Source organism: Papio anubis, chromosome 2 (genome assembly GCF_008728515.1).
Source record: "Papio anubis isolate 15944 chromosome 2, Panubis1.0, whole genome shotgun sequence".
Taxonomy (NCBI): domain Eukaryota; kingdom Metazoa; phylum Chordata; class Mammalia; order Primates; family Cercopithecidae; genus Papio; species Papio anubis.
This window is the reverse complement of record NC_044977.1, coordinates 133,602,848-133,629,949: the sequence shown is the minus strand read 5'-3', so window position 1 is coordinate 133,629,949 and position 27,102 is coordinate 133,602,848. Positions and strand designations below refer to the sequence as shown.

The 27,102-nt window shown below is 34.1% G+C and overlaps 1 protein-coding gene across 1 annotated transcript in view; it reads left to right on the top strand.

Annotated features, from left to right (window-relative positions):
* RSRC1 (arginine and serine rich coiled-coil 1) overlaps window positions 1–27,102 on the top strand; it is a 445,722-nt gene that overhangs the window by 75,303 nt on the left and 343,317 nt on the right. The window contains exon 5 of the mRNA XM_017955757.3: window positions 10,077–10,250. Within this exon, the coding sequence (XP_017811246.3) occupies window positions 10,077–10,250 (174 nt within the window). The remainder of the gene's footprint in view (window positions 1–10,076; window positions 10,251–27,102) is intronic.

The window sequence follows — 27,102 nt, the reverse complement described above, 5'->3', positions numbered from 1 at the left end:
AACTGAGGCACACCTAAGGTTCCTTTATTTCCTTTTTTGGGAATCATAGTCCTAGGCTGCCTGTTGCGTAGTATCTGAATCAGTTGTTTCATACATTTTATCTGCTTTTCTAGTTGTTTATGGTAGAAAGATTATTTTCATAGCTTTTAACCCATATGGGCAAAAGGTGATTTAAATCTAATATCGATTATTTTATTTGTGATTTCTTTTTTAAAACATCATTTCTATGAATAGTTTATCAACCTTATTAATCTTTCAAGAAATCAACTTTGGTCTTTCTTGATCTTTTGTTTCATTATTTTTTGCTTCTTTTCTCTTTATTTCTTTCCTTTTACCTTTTGAGTTTACTTTTCTGTCTTTTTTCCCTTTGAGATGGATGCTTAGATCATTTATTTTCAGCTTTTATTCTTTTCTTATTTGTGCATTTATAGCTCTATAAATTTTCCTCTGAGCTGTGCTTTAGATATATTCTATAAATTTTTGATGTGTTATATTTTAGCTTTCATTTGATTCACATATTTTAAAGATTCTCATTGTGATTTCTTCTTTCCCATGGGATATATAAACATGTATTACTTAATTTCCAAACATTTGGGGATTCTTCTAGTTGTCTTTTGTTTATTGTTTTCTTCCTTAATTGTACTATAGTTAGAAAACATAATCTGAATGCTTTCTAGATTTGAAAAGTGTTGAGGTTACCTTCGTGGCCCACCATATAGTTTATTTTAAGAAATATTATAGGTACATTTGATAAGAATGAGTATTAAGAAGTTTTGAAGTATAGTTAATAGGTAAATTTAACCATGAGTTCAAATCTTCTGTGTCTTTACTTTCTAAATTTACAAATCCACAATCAAGATTCTGCCTTTAAGTTTTGTTAACTTCTGCTTTACATATTTTGAGGCTCTTTTATTACATATTTATAAATTCAGGAATGTTAGATTAATACACGCTTTTGGGTTTACCCTTATCATCAAGGACTGTCTCTAATAGTAGCCTTTATTTTGAAGTCTGCTTTATCTGACATTGGTATGGTTTCACCATCTTTTTTTCTTTTTGTTAGTGCGTGCATGATCTTTTTTTCTCTGCCTTTACTTTGAACCCTTCTTTGGTTTAATACTTAAGATGTTCATTTTGAAAGCTGCTTGTAGTTTGTTGCCTTCAGTTGGATAATCTTTCGATTGTATTATTTAGTCCATTTATATTTATTAATTACTGATCTATTTGGATTTAATTCTACCATCTCATTCTTCGTTTTCTATTTGTGCAATCCATTTTTTCATTTTTTTCTACTTCTTTGGACTAATTTTATTTCATTTTCTTCTCTATTAGGTGACTAGTGTACATTATTTTAATTATACCTTCAGTGACTTACCTAGAAATTGTTGCATGGTCTTGACTTATATAAATCTAACGTAAATTACTACTTTTATTACTTTTTGTTTTTCTGTGGCTTTGATTTTTGAAGGATAGCTTGGCTGGAATACATGGCCAATGGGATGTAACATGGCCAACACACTTTTTTCCCTCTTGAATTTCTCAAAAAAAAATTAAAGCCATTGTTTTACTGTGTATCATGCAGTTGAGACTGATATCAACTTGTCTTTCTTTGTTAGTGACTTAATCAGAGTATTCTTTTTCCTTTATCTTTAATGAGCAGCAACTTAATCAGTGTATATCTCAGGGTTAATTATGGGTAGTTTATTTCCCTGTGGTGGGCCCTTTCTACATGTGGATGGCTTTAGTTACAGGACTGTTCTTGCATTATGATTGTAATAATCTGTTACCTTGTGTTTTCTTTTGGAACCTCAGCTAGTTGGTTGTTCATTGTGTGCCTCTTCTTTCTATAACTTTTTTCTGAAATTTTCTACTACTTTTGTTTTCTTTCTCTTGGCCCTTTTCATCATTAACATCTATGTCTCTTATTATATGAGCATGTTGTAATTTAATATTCATTTCTGGGATGACTTATTTTAATTTGTTTAGTTATTTTGTTTTTATTTTAAATAAATTGAGCTTTTTCCTAAAATCAGATAATGGTCATTTCATATCTCCCTGTTTGTCTATTTTTGTCCTGGAATTTTTTTTTTTTTTTGCTTGTTTCTTTATGTTTGATTCATTTTCGAGTGCTATGTTATAGTCTTCTCTATTTCATGGTTTTTGGTGAGATATATTTACATTTTTTGAAAAATTTTGATTATTTCTCTTTCTTATAGTTGCTTTGTATGGCTGTTGGATTCTCTTTTTATGTCATTCTTGATAATTTTCCTGGATCAGCAGTAATAGACAATACTGTGAATGGACTGAAGATTTCGTATGACTTTAAGACTTCTTGAGTGGCACTCTATTGTTTAGTATCGTGAGGTGGAGTTTCTTTCTTTCATTTTATTAGAAATAGGGTCTCGCTCAGTCATGCAGGCTGGAGTACAGTGGCTCACTCCAATCTGAGCTTACTACAGCCTTCTAACTCCTAGAGTCAAGTGATTCTCCTGCCTCAGACTCTCAGGTAGCTGAGACTACAGGCATCATTTATGATCTTGTTTTGGTAGATCTCTGAACTTCAGTACCTTGTTTCCTAGTTTTTCTTTATCACCAAGCCACTGGTGGACACCTTCCTTTCCAAAGCACATCTCTTTCCTAGAGTGTAGGTCCTTAAAAAAATTTCTCTTATTTTTATCATCTTAGTTGGAATTTAGTAGGGAGTGAAATTAGGTATCCATGTTCAAAATGTCATCCTGACATGGAATCCATGTTATTTTTATTCAATGTGTAATTATTTAATTTTAATTACAGTTTTGTTTTATGGTAAATGTAGTCTTTATTTATAGGTAGGACTTAACTGAATAGACTACTTGAAGTATTGTAGTTTTCTTTTGAAAGACAAAATATTAGGGTATTTGTTTTGATTACATGTGTTTAGAACTTATTAGCCAATTAAGAAACTTGACAAATTGTTTTTTTAGGGCAGTAATTCATTTTATGTAGAGATGTTGCAGGGACTTTTCTTATTCTGTAGATATTGAAAGCATTTATCTGGTATAATAGGACATCTTGCTGTCCATTTATTGCTTATATATTGGATGTTCTAGAGTGCCACATTTTTTATCAAATGTTTCTTTGCTTATAATAGATCTTCATATTGACTTTGGTACTCTAGAGACTTCTAGAGTGATTTATCAGAAATATATTTATTTAAGGAATGAGGAACAAATAAGTCTTAAATTTTAATATGGTTTCTTTGGCTTTTTGTTTGTTTGTTTGGTCTGGGTAGGAAATCTTTTTACTTTGAACTTCTACTTTCTTCTTGATGAGGACCATTCTAATTTGTAAGTAAAGTTACTTAATAAAGTAAATGGAGTTGTTCATATGTCCAGGATGTGAGTTTTATTCAAAATTGTGTAAAGTCAATTCTTATGACAACTAAGAAGTTAACAGCTTAGTTTATTTCAATCTGTGTTTGGTTTCATGGTTGTTTTTAACAACCTTTAATAAATTTTTTTCTCTCTTTGTTTTTGGGTTTACTGTCTTTTTCACACGTATTTTCTTCAGAGTCACTTTTTGCTACTTGCAATCTATAAGCATGATTAAGAGGCAGACAGTGTGAGGATTAAAACAATGAACATTAAGACACAGAGGGCAGGGGGAAGGTCCAATAGGTTATACTATGCATACTGTGCATACTCTGATGTTTTAAAACTTACTACTTTCTTTGAATTTATCATCATGTGACTTGACTTATAGATCTGCTATTGCTATCACAGTTTATTGAGCCACACCAGCAACATCTATAGAATATACCAGAATTTTCAAGACACGAATTGCTTGTATGAAGATGTAGGGTGAATAATGAGCACAATTAGTTTGGAAAATGGCAGGCATATGTTTTCTATAGTAGAGTCCTTGTGTTAGGGAAAACTGTGAGATGGGTTTGGAGATAACTGAGCTTGCTTAATTAATTGGTAAGCTGGGAAAAGTAGAAGATTGGGAAATAAGATGCTAGGGAGGGTTGGGTAGATAGTACTTGACAGAATACCTCACTGCTAATTGCAGTATCCCATTTTTCTATAACGGTGATAGAAATGTGATCAGACTCTACTTCCTCTGGGACAGTGCCAATTAAGCCCTGTTGTCTTCATGTTATAGTACCTCCTTCAAGACCTACATATCCCCCAAATATTTCCTTTTATCCTCCAAAGGCTTCAAGACTTAGATGATAGGTGATATGGTCTTCCTGTTAATAGCAAACCGCTGAAGATCATGTATTTGGCTGCCGAGGATTATCTGTGAAGACAAGGATTTTAGTCCTTCAGATTATTATTATTCACCTTCCTATATAAAAGACATACATTGAACCTTGAGCGATTCTTACGCCAGCCTTGAGATTTTAAAGGTCTCTCAAAATCAGAATGCTATGGTATGAGGGAAACATATTTCATATGCTTCTGATTCAGATTTTACAAATTCACTCAAATTAGTACTTTCCTCAGTTAACTTCTTTCCTAGTGCCTGCCTCCTTCTCCCAAATCACTTGTCTTATTTCACAACTCAGGTAATATTATTTCATTCTCATGGTAAGGTAAATATTATTGCCATTTTGCACATAAGGAAACAGAAGCTCACAGAGGAAATAGCTTGTTCAAGGGCACTATTATTTGAGGATTTCTTTATCTTCTAAATCTGAATGCGTATGTAACTTTGAGCATATTAGTAACAGATACATTTAATTTTAAGGGTACAATAAAAATACGATTTTACCAAAATCCACCTTATCTGGAGCCAAAATGGTGTATATTTTGTCCAATAGTATATATTTTTTTTAATAAAAAGAGGCAAATGAGTAAGAAATGAGCTTTTGTTACAGATTTAGTTTAAAAATAAGCCATAGAATTGTATTAATGTTTAACTCGCCTGTCTTTTGTTACTCTGTATTTTCACAGTTAATTGCCAGAATCATATTTTGGTCCTAAATAATATAGAACCAAATAATGAAAATATTCTGTATGTCTATGTGCATATAATGTATTTATAGTGGCTGAGGTTATCACAAAAAAGGCTGCCTTCCATTTATATTGTTACTGCTTTTTTTATCAGAAAGCTTAAAAATTTGATTTTTACTCAGAGATTTTAGTAATCTGTTAAAATTTCCACATATTTACACATAATAGAAAATTTAATCAGAAAGGAATCAGGTAACATCTGTGGAGACAGTAAGTTGTGATGATAAAATTTTGATATAGAAAGATACTCGTGTCAAAATTAAGGAATAGTCAAAGAAACTTCGCAAATGGTAGAAATTTCGTGTTTGTAAATTAGGACAATAAAATAATTAAACTTATGTTAACATTAGCAGCAATAAATATTATAACTGCAGGTGATGTAGTAGCTCATGCCTATAATCCCAGAACTTTGGGAGGCTGACATGGGAAGATCACTTGAAGCTAGGAGTTTAAGACCAGCCTGGGCAAAATAGTGAGACCCCATCTATATAGACATACATACACACACACACACACACACTCTCACACACAGAAAAAAAATTAGCTGAGCATGGTGGCACGCATATGTAGTCCCAGCTACTTGGGAGGCTGATGCGGGAGGATCGCTTGAGTCAGGGAATTTGAGGTTGCGTAAGATATGATCATGCTGCTGCACTCCAGCCTGGGTGACAGAGTTAGACCTTGTCTCAAATAAATAAATAAAGGAATGAAGAAATGTAGGAAGGAAAGGAAAGAAGAAAAGAAAAAGGAAAGGAAAGGAGGAAGGAAGGAAGAAAAGGAAGAAATTTCTTAAAATCACATTAACAAAGTTTGTGGGTTTGTGATCTAATATTCTTCTTTATTTATTAAGGGAACCCATTAGAGATGGACAAGGACAAATGTTACTGCTGCTGAAAGCCATGTAATTCTCTTAAAGACTTACATATATCCTGATACAGTTTGGCTCTTACATATATCCTGATACAGTCCCCACCCAAATCTCATCTTGTAGCTCCCATAATTTCCATGTGTTGTGGGAGGGACCCCATAGGAGATGACTGAATCATGAGGGCGGGTCTTTCCCGTGCTGTTCTCATGATAGTGAATGGGTCTCATGAGATCTGTTGGTTTTAAAAATGGGAGTTTCTCTCCCAAGCTCTTTCTTTGCCTGCTGCCATCCACATGAGATGTGACTTGCTACTCCTTGCCTTCCACCATGATTTTGAGGCCTCCCCAGCCAAGTGGAACTGTAGGTCCAATAAATCTCTTTCTTTTGTAAATTTCCCGGTCTCAGGTATGTCTTTATCAGCGGAGTGAAAATGGACTAATATATATTCTAAGTATCTAGGATGAGTTCATGTGATGTCTCCATCATCCATATTCTTTATTCTTTGGTAATTTGTATTGGTTGTTTGTATTTGCTCTTTTTCTTTCATTTGATCACTTTAGCTGAGACATTAATTTTATTGATATTCTCAGGGTACCAGATTTTGGCTTTTTTAGTTTTTTCTTCCATTGATTTTTCTCTTTAGTGTTTCCTTTCTTCCAGCTACTTTGGGTTTATAGTGCTTTGCTCTTCTTTTTGTAGCTTCTTAAAGTGAAACCTTAGGTAATAATTTTAGATATTCCTTCTTTTCTAATATAAACATTTAAAACTATAAATGTTTCCCTAAACATTGCTTTAGCTGCATCCCACAAATTCTCATATGTTGTATTTTTCATTTTCATTCGGTTCAAAATACTTTTAAATTTCCTTTGTGCTTTCTTACTTGACTCATGGATTATTTGAAAGTGTTTTATTTGGTTTCCATATATCTGGAGTTTTTCTGTATGTCTTATTGTTAAATTCTAATTTAACTCTGTTTCGGTCAGATAAACATGTTCTGCATGATTTCTACCTAGGAATTTATCCTTTGATTATCATGAAGTATCCATTTTTATTTTGGGTGATACTCTTAGTTTCTGAAGTCTAGTTTATGTGATATTAATATATTAACTTCAGCTTTCCTGTACTTCCTGTTTATATGATGTATATATTTTTAGCCATTTATTTATTTATTTATTTATTTTTTTGAGACAGAGTCTCACCCAGGCTGGAGTGCAGTGGCGCTATCTTGGCTCGCTGCAGCTCCGCCTCCTGGGTTCACGCCATTCTCCTGCCTCAGCCTCCTGAGTAGCTGGGACTACAGGTGCTAGCCACCAGGCCCAGCTAATTTTTTGTATTTTTTAATAGAGACGGGGTTTCACTGTGTTGGCCAGGATGGTCTCAATCTCGTGACCTCATGATCCGCTCACTTCAGGCTCCCAAAGTGCTGGGATTACAGGCGTGAGCCACCGCACCTGGCCTAGACATTTACTTTTAACCTATCTGTGTCTGCTTATTTAAAGTACATATTTTGTAGATAGCATATAGTCGTTGTTCTAGATGGCATACAGTATTGCTTTTTATACCTTTGACAGACAGCCTTTTTACAATATTTTGTTTGTTATTATCTAATGTACTTATGATATAATTAGTCTATCGTTTTATTATTTTATGTATTTGCCTTCTTTTTTTCTTTTTACTTCCTTTCCAGCTTCCTTTTGGATTAATGAGTATTTTTAATAATTCCTTTAAAATTAATCTATTGACTTTTTAGCATACTTATTTTCTTCTTTTTTTAGTAGTTGCTGTAAGGATTACAGTGTATGCTCTTAACATTTCAGTGTACTTAGAATTATTATTTCACCGTTTAATGTGAAATATAGAAACCTTTTAACAGTATAGGTTTATTTACTTGCCCCATGCTTTATTCTATAGAGATTATTTGTATTATGTCTACCTTCATTATAAACCTTAGAGTAAAATACTATTATTTTTAGTTTGAGCACTTATATGTGTTTTAAATAAATTAAGGGAAATAAACAGTTTTTGATACTTACCTATTTATTTACTTTATGGTAGTCTTCATTCCTTCCTAAAGATCCACGTTTTCATCTGTTATCATTCCTTTTTGGCCTGAAGAACTTTCTTTAGTATTTATTGTAATGTAAGTCTTCTGTTGATATTTGTTTACTTTTCCTTTGTCTAGAAAATGTCCTTATTTTACTTTCATTTTTGAGGGATATTTTTGCTGGGTATAAAATTCTAGGTTGACCTGTTGTTTTCTTTCACCATGTTAAGAATTTCGTTCCGCTGTCTTCTGATTTCCATTGTTTTTGATAAGAAGTCAGTGGCAATAGTTGGTATCATTGTTCACCTGTATGTAATGTGTTGTTTTTCCTCTGAATACTTTCAAGATTTCTCTACACCTTTAGTGTTTTTCAGTTTGACTATAGTATTTCTAATCATGGTCTTTTTAATGTTTATCTTACTTGGTTTGTTGAACTTCTAATAAAGAATCTGTAAATTTTTCTTTTATTAACTTTGGAAAATTTTTTGCTCACCACTGAGAAAACATTTTCTGCTTCATCCTCTGTTTTCTCTATTTCTGGGTTTAAATAAGCTTGTTAGGCATTTGAATCTTGTCACACAGATCCCTGAGGGTCTTTCTTATTACAATCTTTTTTCCTCTTAGTTCTTCATATTGGGTAATTTTGATTGATTTATTTGCATGCATACAGATTCTTTCCTCTGTTATTACCAGTGTGCTTTTAATCTCATCCAGCATAATTTTAATTTCAGAGACTGTGTTTTTCAGTTACAGAATTTTTTTTTTTCATGTTCTGGTATTCCTATTGAGATTGCTTAATTTTATATTCATTATTAGCCTAGTTACACTTACTGCTTTAAAATCCTTATCTGCTGACTTTAACATCTAGTTTAATCTCAGTTGCTTTTCATATACTGTCTTTTAAGAATAGAACACATTTTTTGTGTTTCTTCATTTATCTAGGAATTTTGGGTTTTTATCCTGGACAAAGTGAGTATTATGAAAACTCTGTTATTTTCCTCTGAAAAACATACTTTTGTTTGTTTATTGTTTTGTTTAGCAGGAAAATCACATGGTTGGATTAAAAAGGCAACAATTCTGTTTTTGTTGTTGTTTGTTTGTTTGTCTGTTTGCTTTTGAGACGGAGTCTTTCTCTGTCACCCAGGCTGGAGTGCAGTGGTACAATCTGGGCTCACTGCAGCCTCCACCTCCCAGGTTCAAGTAATTCTCCTGTTTCAGCTTCTCGAGTAGCTGGGGTTACAGGCATGAGCCACCATGCCCAGCTAATTTTTGTATTTTTAGTAGAGACGAGGTTTCACCATGTTGGCCAGACTGGTCTCGAACTCCTGCCCTCAAGTGATCTACCCGCCTTGGCCTCCCAAAGTGCTGGGATTACAGGCGTGAGCCACCGCACCCTGCATGAAGATGAAATATATTTAATATTCAGTAAGTGGAAGTGGATCATCATAAAGGTTGTCATCCTCATCTTCATGTTGAATAGGCTCAGGAGGAAGAGGCAGAGGAAGGGTTTGCCTTGCTGTCTCAGTGGTGGCAGAGATGGAAGAAAATCCACCTGTAAGTGGATCCATGAAGTTGAAACCCATGTTGTTCAAGGGTCAACCTGGGTTGTTTTTAAAAATTATCTGTAGGATTGTCAGTCTGGTAGTTTTTTTGTTTTTGTTTTTGTTTTTTTTTTAAATCAATGCTGTAACCAGAACCTGAAATAATTACTTCTTAGTGTTGTACCATAATGCATTTAATACAAAGAATAGCTGGATTGGAGTGGATCAATATTTATATTGGAACAATTAGAAATAAGACATAAATTTGAATAGATATGGAAGCAAAGATTATAGAGAAAAGGAAAGCCCTATCCTTGTAGATTAAATTAGATACATTATTTGAGGAGATGTGAATAATTAAGACTAGATTTGAACCTTTAAGGCAAACACTTTTTAACTGCATCATTATTTATTATAAAGTTAGCATATATATTTCCCGCATATTATTTCAAGTGAGAGCATTTACTCATAAAGAATCATATTCAGGTGCTTGCTTCACATGGTTATTTAATTCTGAGTCCGCAACTAAAACTAAGTAGTTTTTTTTCAGATAATTTAAAAGAGTATTTACTTTTCATAATAGAAATTATGCAGTAAGTTTATTTAACAAAATCTGCTTACCATAGGTCCAGGTCAAGACCTCGTCTCCGTTCTCATAGTCGTAGCAGTGAAAGGTCCAGTCACAGAAGAACGCGTAGTCGGTCTCGGGATAGAGAACGACGTAAAGGCAGAGATAAAGAGAAAAGAGAAAAGGAGAAAGACAAAGGGAAGGACAAGGAATTACATAACATCAAACGTGGGTAAGTTGAAGAAAATCTTACCTGGTAAGGACTTGGTGATTCCATGGTGATGTTCAAACTACATTTTTGTTCTCTGAGGTTTTTCTTGTGACTCAGTTGCTATAAGAGTAGAAGAAAATGGAACAAAAAGAGAGAATACAGTAGAGAAAGAAGAAAGGATAAATCAAAATAGTTATCTCAGATTCTTACTGTGGTACATTTTCATTTCTATTTTTATTTAATATAACAATATTGGAATCGATATAAACAGCAATATCAAAGTTTAGTATGTTAGTAGAGGAAAATTTGCCTAATTCTGTAGGAAAGTTTCATATTCTGTTTCCTTTGTTCTGAGTATGAACTTAAAATTTGAAGACTACTTAGTGATTAAAAATGTTTATTTCCTTATTGTAAAGCTGTTAGACGAAAAGTATAAAGTTGAAACAGAAGGAGGAGACCATGTGATTTACTATTGTTTAAGCCTTTTTGAAATATGGAATAGGAGCTTGAGCAATATTAGGGTGTATGTGTGTGTAAGGGTGAGTGTGTCTGCTTATAAGGTCTGGATTTTGTTTTTCATAGAATTGTTATTATTAAAACAATGAGATTCTAGTTTTGTCAGTTTAGAGACAGAACTTGAAATCCACTCATAAGTGTTTGTCAAATTAGAAAACATTAAAATGAAACGATCTTTTTTAACAGAGTAAATTCACAGCATCTTGTTCGTTTTATTCAAAATTATAATTGAGGTCTTTTATTCTAAGAAGTAGAATCTAATGTTGGAATTTATCCTCTTTTGTCAGTCTTTCAATGTCTTGTGTGAATATATTTATTTTAACACTTCAATATAAATGTGTTTATCTTTAGTGTATTGGTTTTCCATGTTTAAGAGTTTACTAAGATTGTAGTTATAGCATCCTGATGCCTTGATTCTATAAAGAATTATTAAGTTTATTAAAAGATAGGGAATTCCTTCCTCATTCCTTTCATTTTCACAGTTGTTTGTTTATTTTTTATTTCCAAATTTATAGTGATGTTATATAAATCTGCCTAGATTGTTGGCTTTTAAGTATTCTTTAAATGTTAAATTTGTGGTAGAGTTTGGAAGAGGATACCATTATTATTATGTGACTTTTGTTCGCCTGATCATCCCACAACCATTAATGTACGGTGATCAATTATGTTCCTGTAAAATTCTGAGTTCTGTCTTCTTGTAGTTTTAAGGATTGTGAAATGTTACAGGAGAGGAGTTAGAAGTTAGATACCTGTCTGTAAGGGTGGGGAGGCTGAGCTAGCCAGCACTGGTAAAATGGAATGAAGGCAGAAAGTGTTTGGGGGAAATCTCTTGGTAATGGGAGAAAGTCAATAGGATGATAAATTCGAAGGGAGGATTTACATACAGTAGGGTTCTGAGTCTGGAAAATATGCTTGATGAATACAACTTGTCAATCAAGAAACTGCCTTGCTTCTGATTCCTTTTAAAATTTTTTCTTCTTTTGGTTTTGTTTTTAAAAATTACATGGCTATGGAAGAAAACTATGATTTTTACTGGTCATTAAATTTTTACCTTCCACCTCACCAAATTTTACTTTTTTAGAATAATACTTGTGTAGTTGCATAACATTTATATTATGTAAAATATTATATGGGGGATTTTAAAGGTAAGAAATATGAGAAAGTGAATAAAACAGGAAGGTTAGATTGTGTTTAAAAAGGTTCTCATATGGTAACATTAATCTTGAATATCTAAGGCAACTTTACAGGTTAGACTCATCTCTCACTCATAGTTGATTGTGTTCAAGTGGACCAGTTCCTGGATGGCAAGTTTACAAGATGATAGTGTTGTATTTGCTGTTATTTCTTAACATTAATCTCAACAAAGGCAATGAACAAAGTCAAAATAAGAGGTGCAAAATAAAAGGGCACCGGGGACTGATGCCAAAAAACTGTGGCTAGTCTGCATTATGGTTTTAGTGGGCATAGTAGAGGGTAATGTTGTGTTAGGGTGCCCTTTCCCCTGCTTAGTGCTGAGGTGTGCACAGATTCTTATATTTCCTAACGCTGATTTTCAAGCCATTCTGGACTTAGGATCTTTTGTATCACTCAGAGCACCTAATGTACATGTTAATTTTTATCAAATATTTAATATTTAAATATTGATTATCAAATATGCACATTCATTATCTGTTTACTTGTTCAGTCAACAATATTTAAATGCCTTCTACTTGTCAGGTACTGTGTTAGGTAATAAGGATATAAATGTTAGTGCCGGTACTGCTTGGAGCTTTCACACAGGTGGGAATATAAACATGTGTAGAAGGGAAGATATGCAAATGATTATAGTAAAGTCAGATGAATTTTTCCAGTAGGAAAAGTAAAAAGTAAAACTGTACCAGTTAAGATGCTTTGGCTGTAACAAAACCTAACTAACAGTAGCTTAAATTAAACCAAGGGTCAGCAAACTTTTATAAAGGGCCAGATTAGGGGTGTCCAATCTTTTGGCTTCCCTGGGCCACATTGGAAGAACAAGAATTGTTTTGGGCCACATATGAAATACTCTAATGATAGCTGATGAGCAAATAAATAAATAAATAAATAATAAAATAAAATCACAAAAATCTCATAATGTTTTAAGAAAGTTTATGAATTTGTGTTGGGCAACATTCAAAGCTGTCCTGGGCTGCATGTGGCCCACGGGCTGCAAGTTGGACAAGCTTGGGCTACATAGTAAATAATTTAGGCTTTCTGGATCATTTGGTCTCTGTTGCAACTACTGAACTTTACAACTATAGGTAATAGTAAGCTAACAGGCAGACTGTATTTCAGTAAAACTGTTTATAAAAATGGGTATCTGGCTGGATTTGGCTCAAGAGTTGTCATTTGTCATTTCTGGCTTAAACTATGAGTACACTTACAGCTAATAACGAGCAGTTTAGAGATAGGCAGTCTGAGGCTGTTTTTATACTTCTCACAGGTCAGTCTAAGCATCTTGGCTTTCATTTTCAGTCTTGACACCTTCTTGTTGAGAGAGATTTCCCTCCATAAACTTCAAGCTGGTTGATCTTAACTAGTCCCTGTGTCAAGGAAAGGTTCTCAGATGAAGTGATGTTTACATTTTGAAGGAAGAGAGGGGGAGGAATGATCATGCAAAATGAACTTCAAATAGAAAGGTGTGGAGGCATCAAGGTTTGTGTGGTACAATTTGAGGGACTGAAGTCTAGTGGGGCTTAGTTTAGAGTAGAAGATAATGATGACAGATGATTATGAGAGGACTTTGAGTATGCAGTTAATTCTAGAGGCAGTGGGATGCCAATGTAGAGTTTCAAGTAGAGAAATAATGTGATTGGGTCTACATGGGATATGAACAAAATGCTTTACTCACAATGGATGTAAAAAGATAAGCATCGACTGGGCGTGGTGGCTCACGCCTGTAATCTCAGCACTTTGGGAGGCCAAGGCGGGTGGATCACCTGAGATTAGGAGTTTGAGACCAGCCCGACCAACATGATGAAACCCCGTCTCTACTAAAAATACAAAAATTAGCTGGGCGTAGTGGTGCGTGCCTGTAATCCCAGCTACTTGGGCGGCTGAGGCAAGAGAATCACTTGAACCTAGGAGGCGGAGGTTGCAGTGAGCCAAGATCACGCCATTGCACTCCAGCCTGGGTAACAAAGTGAGACTCCATTTAAAAAAAAAAAAAAAAGATAAGCATCTAACATTTTAAAGGTATTTTTTCAGTATCAGAAATTTTGCTACGCCTTTGACATATATCATCTCATTTAATAACCTGATAAATAGGTGCTTTTATTATCCTATTAATATAGATGAAGAGATGAAGGTGTTTAGGCTTATGGTCGTAGAGCTAATAAATGGCAGAGTTAGGCTTCTAATTCAAATGGACTGACTGTCACCTGCCTCTTAACGACACACTATCCTCATTTCTTTAGTAATCCATAATTATTAATGATGAACAAGAGAGTTTGAGATCAAGTGATATACTGTTGTTTAAATATTCCTAGAAAACAGTGAGAGAGAACTGAAAGAATTTTCTGTACCATGTTTTTCCCTGATCAGCCCAGAAATCTCATTAGTAAAAGATTGATCCCTTCTTTTCTCCCTCTCTCTTCGTTTCTTAGTTTCCCACCTCAGCATTTCATCTATTTAGAATTATATTTAATTATCTTCACAGACAATTCCTGGGCCTTAATTAAGTTTATTTTAGTGATGGTTTCATTAGCTATCTTTTTTCCAAGTGGCTTTAAAAAATTTGTGGAGAGAGAGAGGAAAAAGGATTTACTAACATTTAAATTAGGACTTATGTATTAATTCATTGTGATTGTGCAGTGCATGACAAGTGTTTTAGCTTGTGCTAAGTAACCTAAGTGCTTTTTCACATGAGAAAATAACCTATGTGCAAAATTAATAGTATTTAGATAGATGGATAGATAGATAGACAGACAGACAGATAGGACACAAAGTATACATTTATAAAGCACAAAGCAAGAACAGTAAGTAGAATAATGGTAAAACAAGGTAAAGGGTGTTTATAAATTGAGAAAAACAAAACAGGAAAGAAAGGAATGCTCAAGCAGGAATTAATGAGCTTGATAATGAGGGAGAGTTTGTTTATACTTTTGAGAAAAAAATGCAAAATCAGATAATTCTGAAAAAACTTTTTAAAATAACAGCTAATTATAGTTCTGGAAATTCCTAGAACATTAAAATCGTAGAATTTGTCTTATAATGTCACAAATTGGCCCATTCATTTTATTTATCTACTGATTTAGGAAGACCCAATATAAACTGGAAAGGTCTCAGTAGTTTGTAGGGACTAAAAGATGCCTTTCCTTATAACACTGTGTGAATGATTATTATAAGAAAGACACCGAGTCCTGTCTGAAATTTTATCAAGAATGTTTAATGACTTTTAATGTTTTATATTTATAAAATTTAGTTTCTAAGAATATTTTCTCTTTTAAACACTGATACAGATTTTTCTTGTTTTTCATTTTCCCCCCAGATTTAAAAAATAAATATCTTATCCTTAGAAAATTTTATTTTTTAAAAGTGAGAGCAGTTTATTAAGAAAATAAAGGAATAAAGAATGGCTACTCTGTAGGCAGAGCAGCTGTATTTCTTTTCTTTTAATTTGTAATTTTTTTTTTTTTTTTTTTTAGAGACAGGGTCTCAGTTTGTTGTTCAGGCTGGAGTGCAGGGATGTGATCATAGCTCACTCCAACCTTGATCTCCTTGATCTCCTGGGCTCCAGTGATCCTCCCACCTCAGCCTCTTAAGTAGCTGGTACTGCAAGTGTTCGCCACCAAGCTTGGCTAAATTTTTATTCCTTATTTTTTGTTGAGATAGAGTCTCACTATGTTGACCAAGCTGGCCTCAAACTCTGGATCTCAAGCAATCCTCTGGCTTTGACCTTCCAAAGCACTAGGATTATAGGAGTGAGCCACAGTGCCAGGCCCTAGATCATTACAATTTTTATAAGGGATAATGTCTTTGCATTATGAGAACAGATTTTTCTTAATAGCAGAGTTGTTAAGTTGAAATTGGATACAACATTATTTTGTTAAACTGTTATTGAGAGTCAACAATCAGAACTATGAAACTTGTCATGGCATCTCATAATTGCAATTGATTTGATGATGGTGAATGTTATACATCCTATCTAAGTCTTCTGTGGATTAACATATTATTGGACCTTCTTTACCTACATCTTGATCCAAACTACCTAACATGTAGTTGACTGCTATAAAACATTTTTAAAATGATGTCTTTGAAAAGTTAGTTGTGAACAAATATGTAAGTACCAGTGATGTTCTACTATTCATTCTTTTTTTTTTTTTTTTTTTTTTTTGAGATGGAGTCTCACTCTGTCGCCCCGGCTGGAGTGCAGTGACGCTCCAGCTCACTGCAAGCTCCGCCTCCCGGGTTCACGCCATTCTCCTGCCTCATCCTCCTGAGTAGCTGGGACTACAGGTGCCCGCCACCATGCCCGGCTAATTTTTTGTATTTTTAGTGGAGACAGGGTTTCACCGTGTTAGCCAGGATGGTCTCTATCTCTTGACCTCGTGATCCACCCGCCTCGGCCTCCCAAAGTACTGGGATTACAGGTGTGAGCCATTGTGCCCGGCCTTTACTATTCATTCTTAAATCACAGTGCCATCCTTAAAAGGGGAATTTGGATGAGATTGATTTAAATCACCAGCTAGGAAAATTTGGTTTAAGGCAGTTGTTGCCTACTGCTGTGGTTTGAATGTGTCTCCCAAAGTTTGTGTGTTAGAAACTTGATCCAAAATGCAGCAGTGTTGGGAGGTGGGACCTTTATGGGAGGTGGGTCTTCCTTCATGAATGGATTAATGCAGTTATCAAGGGAGTGGGTACGCTATCATGGGAGTAGGTTTCTTATAAAAAGACTGGCTTCCGCCTCCTACATGCTCTTTGCCTTTCTTCTTTGGGATGATGCAGCAGGAAGTTCATCATCAGGTGCTGGCCCCTCAGTCTTGGACTTCCCGGCATCCAGAACTGTGAGGCAATAAATTTTCATTCATTATAAACTAATGACCCAGACCATTGCGTTCTGTTATAGCAGCACAGAATGGTCCAAGACACCTACTAAAATGCTTTCTTCTTAATTTGAATAACTTTAGAATTCGTTAGGAACCTAATTTTGTATTTCTAAGTGGGCCTTTCTTTATAACCTGCTACGATGAAAAGTTTTCCCCTTTATTATTTCCTCATTGCATTTTCAGTAGATGGATGCTGTTCTCAGAAATGTACCTATCAAGACTTTTGGGATCTTTTACTGAAATACTTGTATTTATACATTCTTCCATTTTTCTTTGTATAATTTTCAGAAGCTTTATACTTTTTGAGAGAGGTAAGAATTTGCCTCTGGATATATAATTTATTTTTCTATAAAATGGGGATGGTAGTACTTAAAAAGCTGTAAGTATTATAAGCAGTGTGAATAAGAAAACTAGTACCATATAGAAATCATACTTTATAAATATATATTAGTTATGGCTTTAACCTTGGCAAAATTCCAGTGTCTTCAGTTTTAGAGTTTCATGTAATAAATTCCAGTCGATAAGGGGTTTTGTTTTTTATTCCCTCTACCTAGTGATTGGTAGATGTTGGGAGTGATTTGGGAAAGCTGGACTCTGAGTTTTGACAGCAGTTACTTACTTATAGAGCCTGTCATATTTTTCCTAACCTCTTATTTCTTTATACAGCAGGAAGTAATTTATGCTAATTTACTCCATTTGCATATAGGTTATAGAGTTCTGTGGTGCAGAGCATGCTTAGAACTCCTTTTAAGTGTCTGTTTGGATCAAAGCAGGGCTGTGTGATAGCTGTTGTCTGACACCAAGCTGTGTGGTGTTGTTTTCATTAAACATTTATCACACTTCCAAAGTGACAGCAGGCAACTTTGTGCCAGGATAACATGTTTTCATGCAAAATTTATTGAAAAAGACGAAGACTTTGTAAAGAGATCTTGTTGCCTTTCACCGGTGGCGAAGGGTAAATGTTTGGTTCGAAAGCAGTATATCGAAAGTACACCTTTAACACATGTCATTATAGCATGCAAAAAAAAAAAAAAAAAAAGCTTCATACTGTCAATTTTGTTAAGCAGGTAAACAAATACATCTTTATACACACGTGTGCACTGGATTTGTTTTCTTTTTAAATTAAAGTTTCTACAGTTTCCTCATAAATCAAATGAATATCATAACATAGTGGCCCATTGTGTTCCTGGCCATTTTATATTACAGTGAAATTTACCACCCAATTTCTATTCTGTGGGTTTGAGTATTTGGTATTAGTTCCGATTTAACCAAAATAATCTAATTTTTTAGAAAAGATTAGGTCAAGATAGGGAACATAATATAACAAAAAAAATATTCAGCAAAAGCAGGAGACAAGGATTTCCTCAGTTCTCCAAGGTCACCACCTTTCTTTTATATATTATATCAATACATTTAAATTATCACACAGTGTGCCCAATGGGATTTGACTTGAATTATGCCTGATAACGTTTTAAATGGCATGAATTGTAGATTCATTCTTTCTTTTGGTGATTGCTTGACGGTGAAAGCTTTGGAATGAGAGAAGGTACTTTAAATTTCCTTTTTCATTCCACAGGAGGCTGAGGAATTAGGGATATGTGAAGAAGGACTTTTAGTAAGTTTCATTACATGGTTTTTAAAAAATTTGGTGGACACTTTGCAAAAGGTATTACAAAAATTATGTTAGCATTAACATTCAGGAATAAAAGGGGAAAAGTACTGAATTGTAGTGTAATGGAGGAGCCTTGTCTTTGGACCCATATGGACTGCACAGAAACCTTCAAATCCTGACTCATTATGCTTTGGAGCTGTTGAAGGATGATTGTTTTTAAAACGGCAAAACCGTTCCTCATACAGAAATACATTGCCAAAGATATTACTTACCTAATTAATGAGAGAATAAGTAAGATGTTACAAGTAGCTCAAAGGATCAGTAGTAGACACAAATGTAGGCTACCAAAAATCTAGCCATGAATAACGTAATAGATTCAAAAGTAGCTTCTTCCACATAGAGGAAGGAAATCAATTACACCTCCACTGGACAAAATTTATTTGCATATTTATAGAAAAGAATTATTTGCATTGCTATCAATTATCTATAATCTATGGAGTCTAAAAATATCTCAGATAAGGAAAGGTGCCCTAGACAATATAACCCAGTAGTCTTTTTTGATCATCTCAAGTCATTTACAATTTTTTCCTGAGAAGGCAAGTAACTTTTTTGAACTTTATTCTTCCATAAGATGGAGATAATGGTAATTGAGAAGCTGTTAACTATTAGAAGCAGTGTGTGTCAGAAGACTAGTACTATGTAGTAGCAGCTCAATAAAGGTTCATCATTTTATTTTTTTATTGATAAAACAGTTTTAACTGTTGGTTTTGTGATCACCATTTTCTCAACTATCATTCTTTTTTCTCACTTTTGTGTCTTTATAAAGGTTGTTCCTTCAGTCTGAAATACTTCCTTCTCTACTTTTCCTGCCAGTTACTATTCATCTTTTTGGGTTCATTTTAAATTTCATTTATTTGGTAAAGTATTCCTCACCCCTCAAGAGTGTGCTGAGTACCTTTGCAGTTAACTCCCATTGTATTTATACCTAATTTGAATAGAATTTTGTAATGTTATGATTACAGATTACCTTGTCTGTCTTAGTTAACATTGTATTTACTTGGATTATAGTAAGTACTCAAATATTTGTAGAATGAATAATAAATGTTTATTTTGAAATAAGCATTTAAAAGTGATAACATTGCGTTTTTTGGTATCAGAAAAATAAGCAACTTTTTTGTACTACCCCATTTCTGGTTCAAGTGTGCATGTGCATTCGCATACATACACTACTTCCATCCATGTCTCCAGACTGCATTAAAAAAAAAATCCTATGTAACTTTCACTTTTTTCTGTATTTTAAATGTTATCAATCATGCTACAGTTAGTATCATTTAGCATCAGTTGTTTAAAAAATTGAATGTCACTGCTAGGATTCATATTTTAAATAACAGTTAAAATTCCAGTCCTGATTGATCATTCTTCATGCCTAGTCTAATTTATTTCAGGATCTTAATTGATATCACCTATTCTCTTGATTTTATATATGGTTATAGGGCAAACTACCAGACTTAAACATACTATTTCATAGAGATCTTTAACTGAAGGCCTTAGTGTTTGCCTTTAGTAATGTTATGTATGACTTTGTAAGCTAGAGAGTCTGCACTATTGTTAGAGGAATGTAAAGGTAATAAACTTGGAGTGCCAGTCAAGTCTTTTCTTCCTAAGTAAACAAGCAGGTCCCCTAAATGCTAAGCCAGTTGCTTATAATCACTCATTACAATTCTAATTTATATGTCATTGTAAAGCATCTTGAGTGTCCCTGATATGAGTGATGCTAAACCAAATAGAAGCAATCTGCTGTGTATTTTTTTAAAATTCAAGCTTATTCTGTTCTCACAGGCTTTCTCCCCTGTCTAGTGATCATTGGAGTGGCATCTCCAAAATGGAACAGATTGGAATAAACCATAATGCTTGATTAACATGTTAGATAAATCTTGGTCAGCACAAGTATAGAATCAGAAATTTATCCTCCTTTGATTAAATGACAAAGATTGAAAAACCAGATATCTCTATGTTGATTTATTTTTATATCCTAATGTGATATTACAGGACAGTTTTAAAGTGCCTGGTTTAAATATTCTTAATATCCTAGTTAATAAAATGAGTATAGCCAGATGATAGGAATAACATATAGCTCTTTGGATAGATGTAGTTACGGGGTATACTTTTCTACTAAAGCGGAGTAATTTGTAATACATTCCATTTGTGTAAATGCTGTTAACATATCTTAGATTTCAAGGCAATGAAAGTATATAATAAAAGAAAATCTCCAAATGGTATCATTGGGGTTAATGCTTTTCATTTAGTGATAAAGATATGATCTTTGGGTTCCAAGATTGCATATAACTACAGGAAGGTAGGGATAGATCTCAGAGAATGAACCTTGTGAGTATAAACACAAAGCACTTTTTAATGCTATTACATATGTGATGATCACTAACATAGCAAGTGCAGTTAGGGAAATACAACAGTGAGTACTGCTGTTTTAATTCTCTCTGAACTCCTGCAGGAGGTTTTGAAATTGCAGTCTTTGACCCCTGTGGATATGCCAGCCTGTGACAGGCCACCTGGAAGTAGATCATGAAAATCAATTTGGTTGTCATATTGCAGCCTTAGCTTCTTTTTCTTGAGAAAGATAAAGGAGGGCATTCTACATTAGAAAAAGAAATGGGTAGATATTAGATTTTGAAAAGTAATTTGTATTTGGAATAAGCCAGATGTGAAATTCATAACTACTTAGAAATTAAGTACACTTAAAAATTGTAAAAGACAGGAGTAGAAGAAAAATGTTTTCATTATTCGAAGCTGTCTAGGCAAAGACAGCTTTAGTGTAGTCAGCCTTCCATATCCACAGGTTCCACATCCGTGGATTCAACCAACCACAGATCAGAAATGTTTGCGGGAAGAAACAATAAAAATAACAATACAACAATAAAAAATTATACAAATAAAAAATACAGTATAACTATTTACATAGCATTTGCATTATATTAGGTATTATTAATCTAGAGATGATCTGAAGTATGCAGGAGGATGTGTTACTGTGCTATTTTGTGTAAGGGACTTGAGCATCCTTGGATTTTGGTATTCATATTGGGTGAGTTTTAGTAGTTTTTGGTTATCAAAGAATTGGTTTATTTCATCTTAGTTGTTGAATTTATATTCATAGAGTTGCTCATAGTATTCCCTTAGTATCTTTCTAATGTTTGTATGACCTGTAGTGATAACTTCTTTTCATATCCTGATTTTTATGAATTTGGATATGGTCTGTCTTGGTGAATGTTCCATGTGTATTGTGCTGTTGTTGGGTCATCTGTTGTGTAAATGGCAGTTAAATCCAGTTGGTTAATGGGAATTTTCTATCTCTTGTCATATTTCCAGCTACTAGTTGTTGATTACTAAAGACAAGCGTTAAAGTCTTCAACTGTAATTCTGTATTTTGTTATGTCAGTTTTTGCTTTGTGTATTTTTTAGCGCTTTTGTTTGGTTTTATTTGGTGTATATACATTTAAAATTGTTGTCTTCTTGGTGAATTCGTTCTTTCATCTTTGTTCTTCATAATTTTATTGCTACAAAATACACATTGTATGATATTAATATAGCTACTCTTGATGTCTTTTGATTGGTGTTTGCTTGGTATATCTTTTTCCATCTTCCAACTTTTAGTTTTAACATGTCTACATTATTATATTTGAGATGAGTTTTTTGCATATAGATGGATTTTTTTTGTTGTTGTTGTTAATGTAGAGGCAGGTTCTTGCTACGTTGCCCAGGCTGGTCTCAAAATCCTGGCCTCTAGAAATCTTCCTGCCGTGGCCTCCCAAAGCATCTGGCCTTGGATTCATTTTAAAAATCCATTCTGACAGTTAGTCTTTTAATTGGTGTGTTTACATGACTTACTTTAATATAATTATTGATATGTTTGGATTTAGGTCTTCCCTTCTGTCATTAATTTTCTGTTTATTTCCTCTTTTTATTTCTGATTTCCCTTCCTTGTATTTTTATGGGTTGTTTGGACATTTTTTATTACTCCACTTTAATTCCTCTATTGTGTTTTTTACTGTATTTCTGTATATAGATTTTTTTAGTGGTTGCCTTAGGAATTATAATACACTTACTTAATTCTTCACAGTCTACTTAGAATCTGTGTTTTCTTGCTTCAGTTGGAATGTGGAAATGTTACCAGCCTTTAATCCTTTAATTCTGAAAACCTCATGAGGCAAAGTTTATAGTTTTTGCTTTAAACTGGCAAAGACATTGTAGGATGAGGAGATTATGTTTTACTTTTACTCAGATATTTTACCATTCTGTTGTGTTGTAGGGTTAATTTTAAGTTTTCTAAATACTTACCATTTTTGTTACTTTTAATTATTTTTCATCCTTTGACCTTCTGCTTGAGATAATTTTTCTTTATCCTGAAGAGCATCCATTATTTTTTTTGTGTAAATTCTCAGGTTTTAAAACTTTGTGTGAAAATGTCTGTATTTCTCCTTTATTCTTAGAAATTCAGTGAGCAATGAATTATAGACATATTTTATTAGGTTGGTGCAGAAGTAATTGCGGTTTTACCATCACTTTTAATAGTTCCGTAATTTAAGGGCATAAGTTTATTTTCCCCTTTCTTAATTTTTTTTTAGAAGTTCTGGGTTTCTAGTTTTTACCAGTTTTACTATGATGTGGCAGTTTTTTTAAAAAAATATATATTAAGCTTAAGTTCACTTACTCTGTTTTTTTTTAAAATCTATTATGTCTAATTTGCTAAGTGTATCTTTTGAGTTCTTAATTTTCTGTAATATATTTTATATTTTCCTTATTATATTTTTGCAATTCTAGTATGTTTTTTGATTGTTTTTATGGTTTCCTCTTCACCAATTCTCAATTTTATGTTCATCTTTTTTCAGCTACTAAGTTTAGTTATTTTGTGATCTATGACTTTGATGTGTAGTTCCAATGGATTCATTTCTGTTGCCTCTGACAGTAATCTGGAATAATAATAATCTAATTTCAGCAATTGAATTGTTACCTCTTATAGGCCATCAAAAAACAAAAAATTGTTTTAAAAAATTTCCAGCCATTGTAATAGTTCTTTAGAAAAAGAGTTGATTCAAATTATCTAATCTACCATTACTAGAATGGGAATTTCCATCCTATTTTATTATCTCCCATATACCTCAGCGTCCAGAGGTGAATTTGTTATCCTTCTTACTTTCCATTCTTCCTTCCAAACAATTGTTCGTCTGCTCTTTATTTTGAATAAAGTAAATTAAAACGTGTTCCTCTGATGCTCATGCTATTCACCATGAAACTTTCTTTCCCTTCATTTTGCTGTCGTAATATGTGTTAGGCAGTGCTCCTTTTTCACGGAAGACTAGCATCTGTCTCACAGTCTTCCTGTTCTTGAATGCATTTTCCAAGTCTTAAGTAGGCCAGAACTGTTCTTGGAACTTCAGATTCATCTATACAATGGCCTGTTGGACATGTCTAGAATCTCAAGTTCAACAGATTCAAAACTAATCTCATGAGTGCTCCCCACCAAGAGGAGAATTAGAAGATGTGATCAAAGTTGTATGTACCTTCAGAGTTGCTAGAATATAAATTAGTAATGAGTACTGCTCTTCTTCAAAGAGTCCATAATATGAGTCTTTGAGAATATGAGAATCCTGTTCTCCAGAGAGTCCATGATATGTTACTGTAGTAGATATAGTAGAAGCAACATTAGACTGGTACGTGTGGGTCCTAGCACTGGCTCTTCTGCTCGCTTGCATGTGACTTTGGGCTGCTTACTTAACGTCTCTGAGTTTTATATTCTTTATAAAATGTGAGGCATGGAGTAAACGGTCTCTGAAGTCCTTTTTTGTGGTAGAAAATTTGCTCACCAGTCTTCAGTGAAGAGAGTATACTATTCTGGGATTGAAGAGGAAAGCATTTTAGTATAATTCTAAATTATGATGTTAGGTTCCTCACATTAATTATCCTGAGGATTCTGTACCTTTCCCACATGTAGGGACATTGATAACTGATGATAGCCTAGGTATTACCACCTAGCTGATGCCCTCCCTCCCTTATTCATCAAATGCCAGGCACTGGGTTGGGTCTTGCAGATTTATTCCATGGTGATGGATAACAGTTATGGTGCCTGACATGGAAATTATGGTCCAGTGTGTGTGTCAGGGGGAAATTGCAAATATGAAATCACATAAATATAGGTTTTTAATAGTGATAAAAATCCAAGCATAAGACATGTGTAGTGCTTTGAGCAGAATATAATGGTGGAGAGGGAGATGTATTTGACCTAGAATAGTCGGGGCAAACTTTCCTGAAGAAATAGGATGAGTAGGAGTTGGTGAAGGAAGGAGCAGGGAGAAGAAAATTACAGAGAGAGGAAACATCATCAACAAAGGCCTCTAGAATGGAGGGACACTGATATGAACAGGGACTGAAAGATGATCACAGAAGCTAGAATGGAGAGGAGGGGGAGCACAGTCTGAGATGGGGCCAGAGAAACAGATAGGGGCTAGGCTTTGCAGGGTCTTGTAAACCTGGTTAAGGATTTTGGTTTCTATCTTAAGGGTAGCAGGATGCCTTTGAAGTGGTTTAATCTGATGGGTGACATGATCAGATTAGTGTTTTGAAAAGATCACTCCAGCTGCAGTGTGGAAAACAGATTGCAGAGGGATAAGTAAGAGTGGATGCAGAGAAACCAGATAAGTAGCACAGTAATCTAGGAGAGATGTAATAGTAGCTTGGGCCAGGGATTTGTCATTGGAGATGGAGAGAAGTTGATGAATTTGAGACATATTTATGTATTTAATGATAGATCTGATTTGGTAAATGAGCTGCAGATGTTAAGGATAACCATTAGTTTTCTGATTTATATCATTGGAACAATGGAGAGACTTTTTACTGAGCAAGGATTACATTGGAAGATGGCATGGCGTCATACATTTGCTTTGGACATACTGAGTTTAAGAATCTTTTGGTACATTCAAGAGGAGAATGAAAGTAGTCAGGAGGATATATTGTAGGTGCAGAAATCAGGAGAGTTTTAGCCCGGTCTCAGGTTTTCAATTCCATTTTATTCTTAACTCTTTAGGTATTTTACTTGGACCTTGATGACTATAGAAACCTATAAAGGGGAGGCTGCAGTAACCCAAGCAGTATCTTCCATATGGCAAGATTAAATCACAGTGACTGCTGGATGTGACCCATGGGCCACAACAAAGATAAATGCATTGTGCCATGGATTACTTTGGATGCTGTTAAAATGTGTCTGGCACTATTGTAGTTACTGGAGATTGCAAAGATGAATAAGACACGGTCTTTGATCTCAAGAAACTTCCATCTAGTTTGGGAGTCAGACACACAAATAATGATAACAATGTAGTAAGAGTGCTGTGACAGAAGATGCCCACTATACTAGGGGAGCATATTGAAAGGACACTTAATCCAAAATTAGCCAGTCAAGGAAGATTTTCTGGAGGTGTTGACACTTAAACCATCTGGAAGAACATGGAAGAGGAAGTAGGAAGGAAAGGGAAAAACAGAAGGATTAAAAGGAGAGGGATTATGATATGCTTAGGAAACCATTTTTATTCCTCTTTTTTGGGGAGAAATTGCCATTTTATTGTTAGATACAGAAAATACCTTCTGGAAACAAGAAGGTGACATCAAGCATTGTTGGTTCTTCCTTTTTTTCTTTTTGTTTTCTTTCTTTCATTCTCCTCTTTTACCTTCCTCCTTTTCTGAATAGATGATACATTTCAAAATGAAGCATTATATAGGGGCTTACATACAGTGAAGAGTCTTATTTACATCTTTTCCCCTTATCCACTCAATTCCTATTCTTCTTTCCCTAAAAATCCATGTAACTATGTTTATTAGTTTTTTAGTTATCCTTCTAGGGTTTCTTTATATAAAATTATAGGCAAATACAAATATACATTTGAAAATTTCCCTTTCCTTTTGGGATCTTGAGTTCATTCTGGCTAAAAGAAATATAAATAAATAAGAAAGGGATATAAGAGGAGGTGCCACAGAAGTTTTGACTTGAAGGATTTTAACTTAGAGAAGCAACACTAAGGAGAATGGATTGAAGGCTGAGAGAGACCATTTAGGAGTCTTATGGTAAGTAATGTGCAGGAGTAATGATGAAGCCTTAATAAAGGTAGTGGCAACTGAGAAGGAAGGAATGTTATCCAAGTGGATCTTGATCTGACTTGGGTTCAGAAACTTACCAGTTATTTAATACTGAATGATAATGTGGAGACACTAAGGATAGAATTTGGGTGAATTGTTTGAATAGTCGATGGAAGAGTGTGAAAATCAATGGGGTTTCCTCATGAAATGAGCTAATGGAGAAATGGGTATAGCACAATGGTTAACAACTTATATATGAAAGTCTTGTAGACCTGCCTTTAAGTCCAGCTCTTTCATTTACTAGCTGTGTGATCTTCGTCAAGTCACTTAATCTCTCCAAGTCTTGGTTTCTTTATCTCTAAAATGGCCATGGTAAACATTACTACTTCATATGTTTACATGAAGATTAGAAGAGATGATGCATTAAGGAAGGGTTTGTATCCATGGCTCACTGGAAGGGCTAATCATAGATAGGGAAGTCATATGATCCTTTGAAGTGAGTGAAGGTGGGAATGAGAAGGTAGTGAAGTGAAAGTAGAAAGGAACT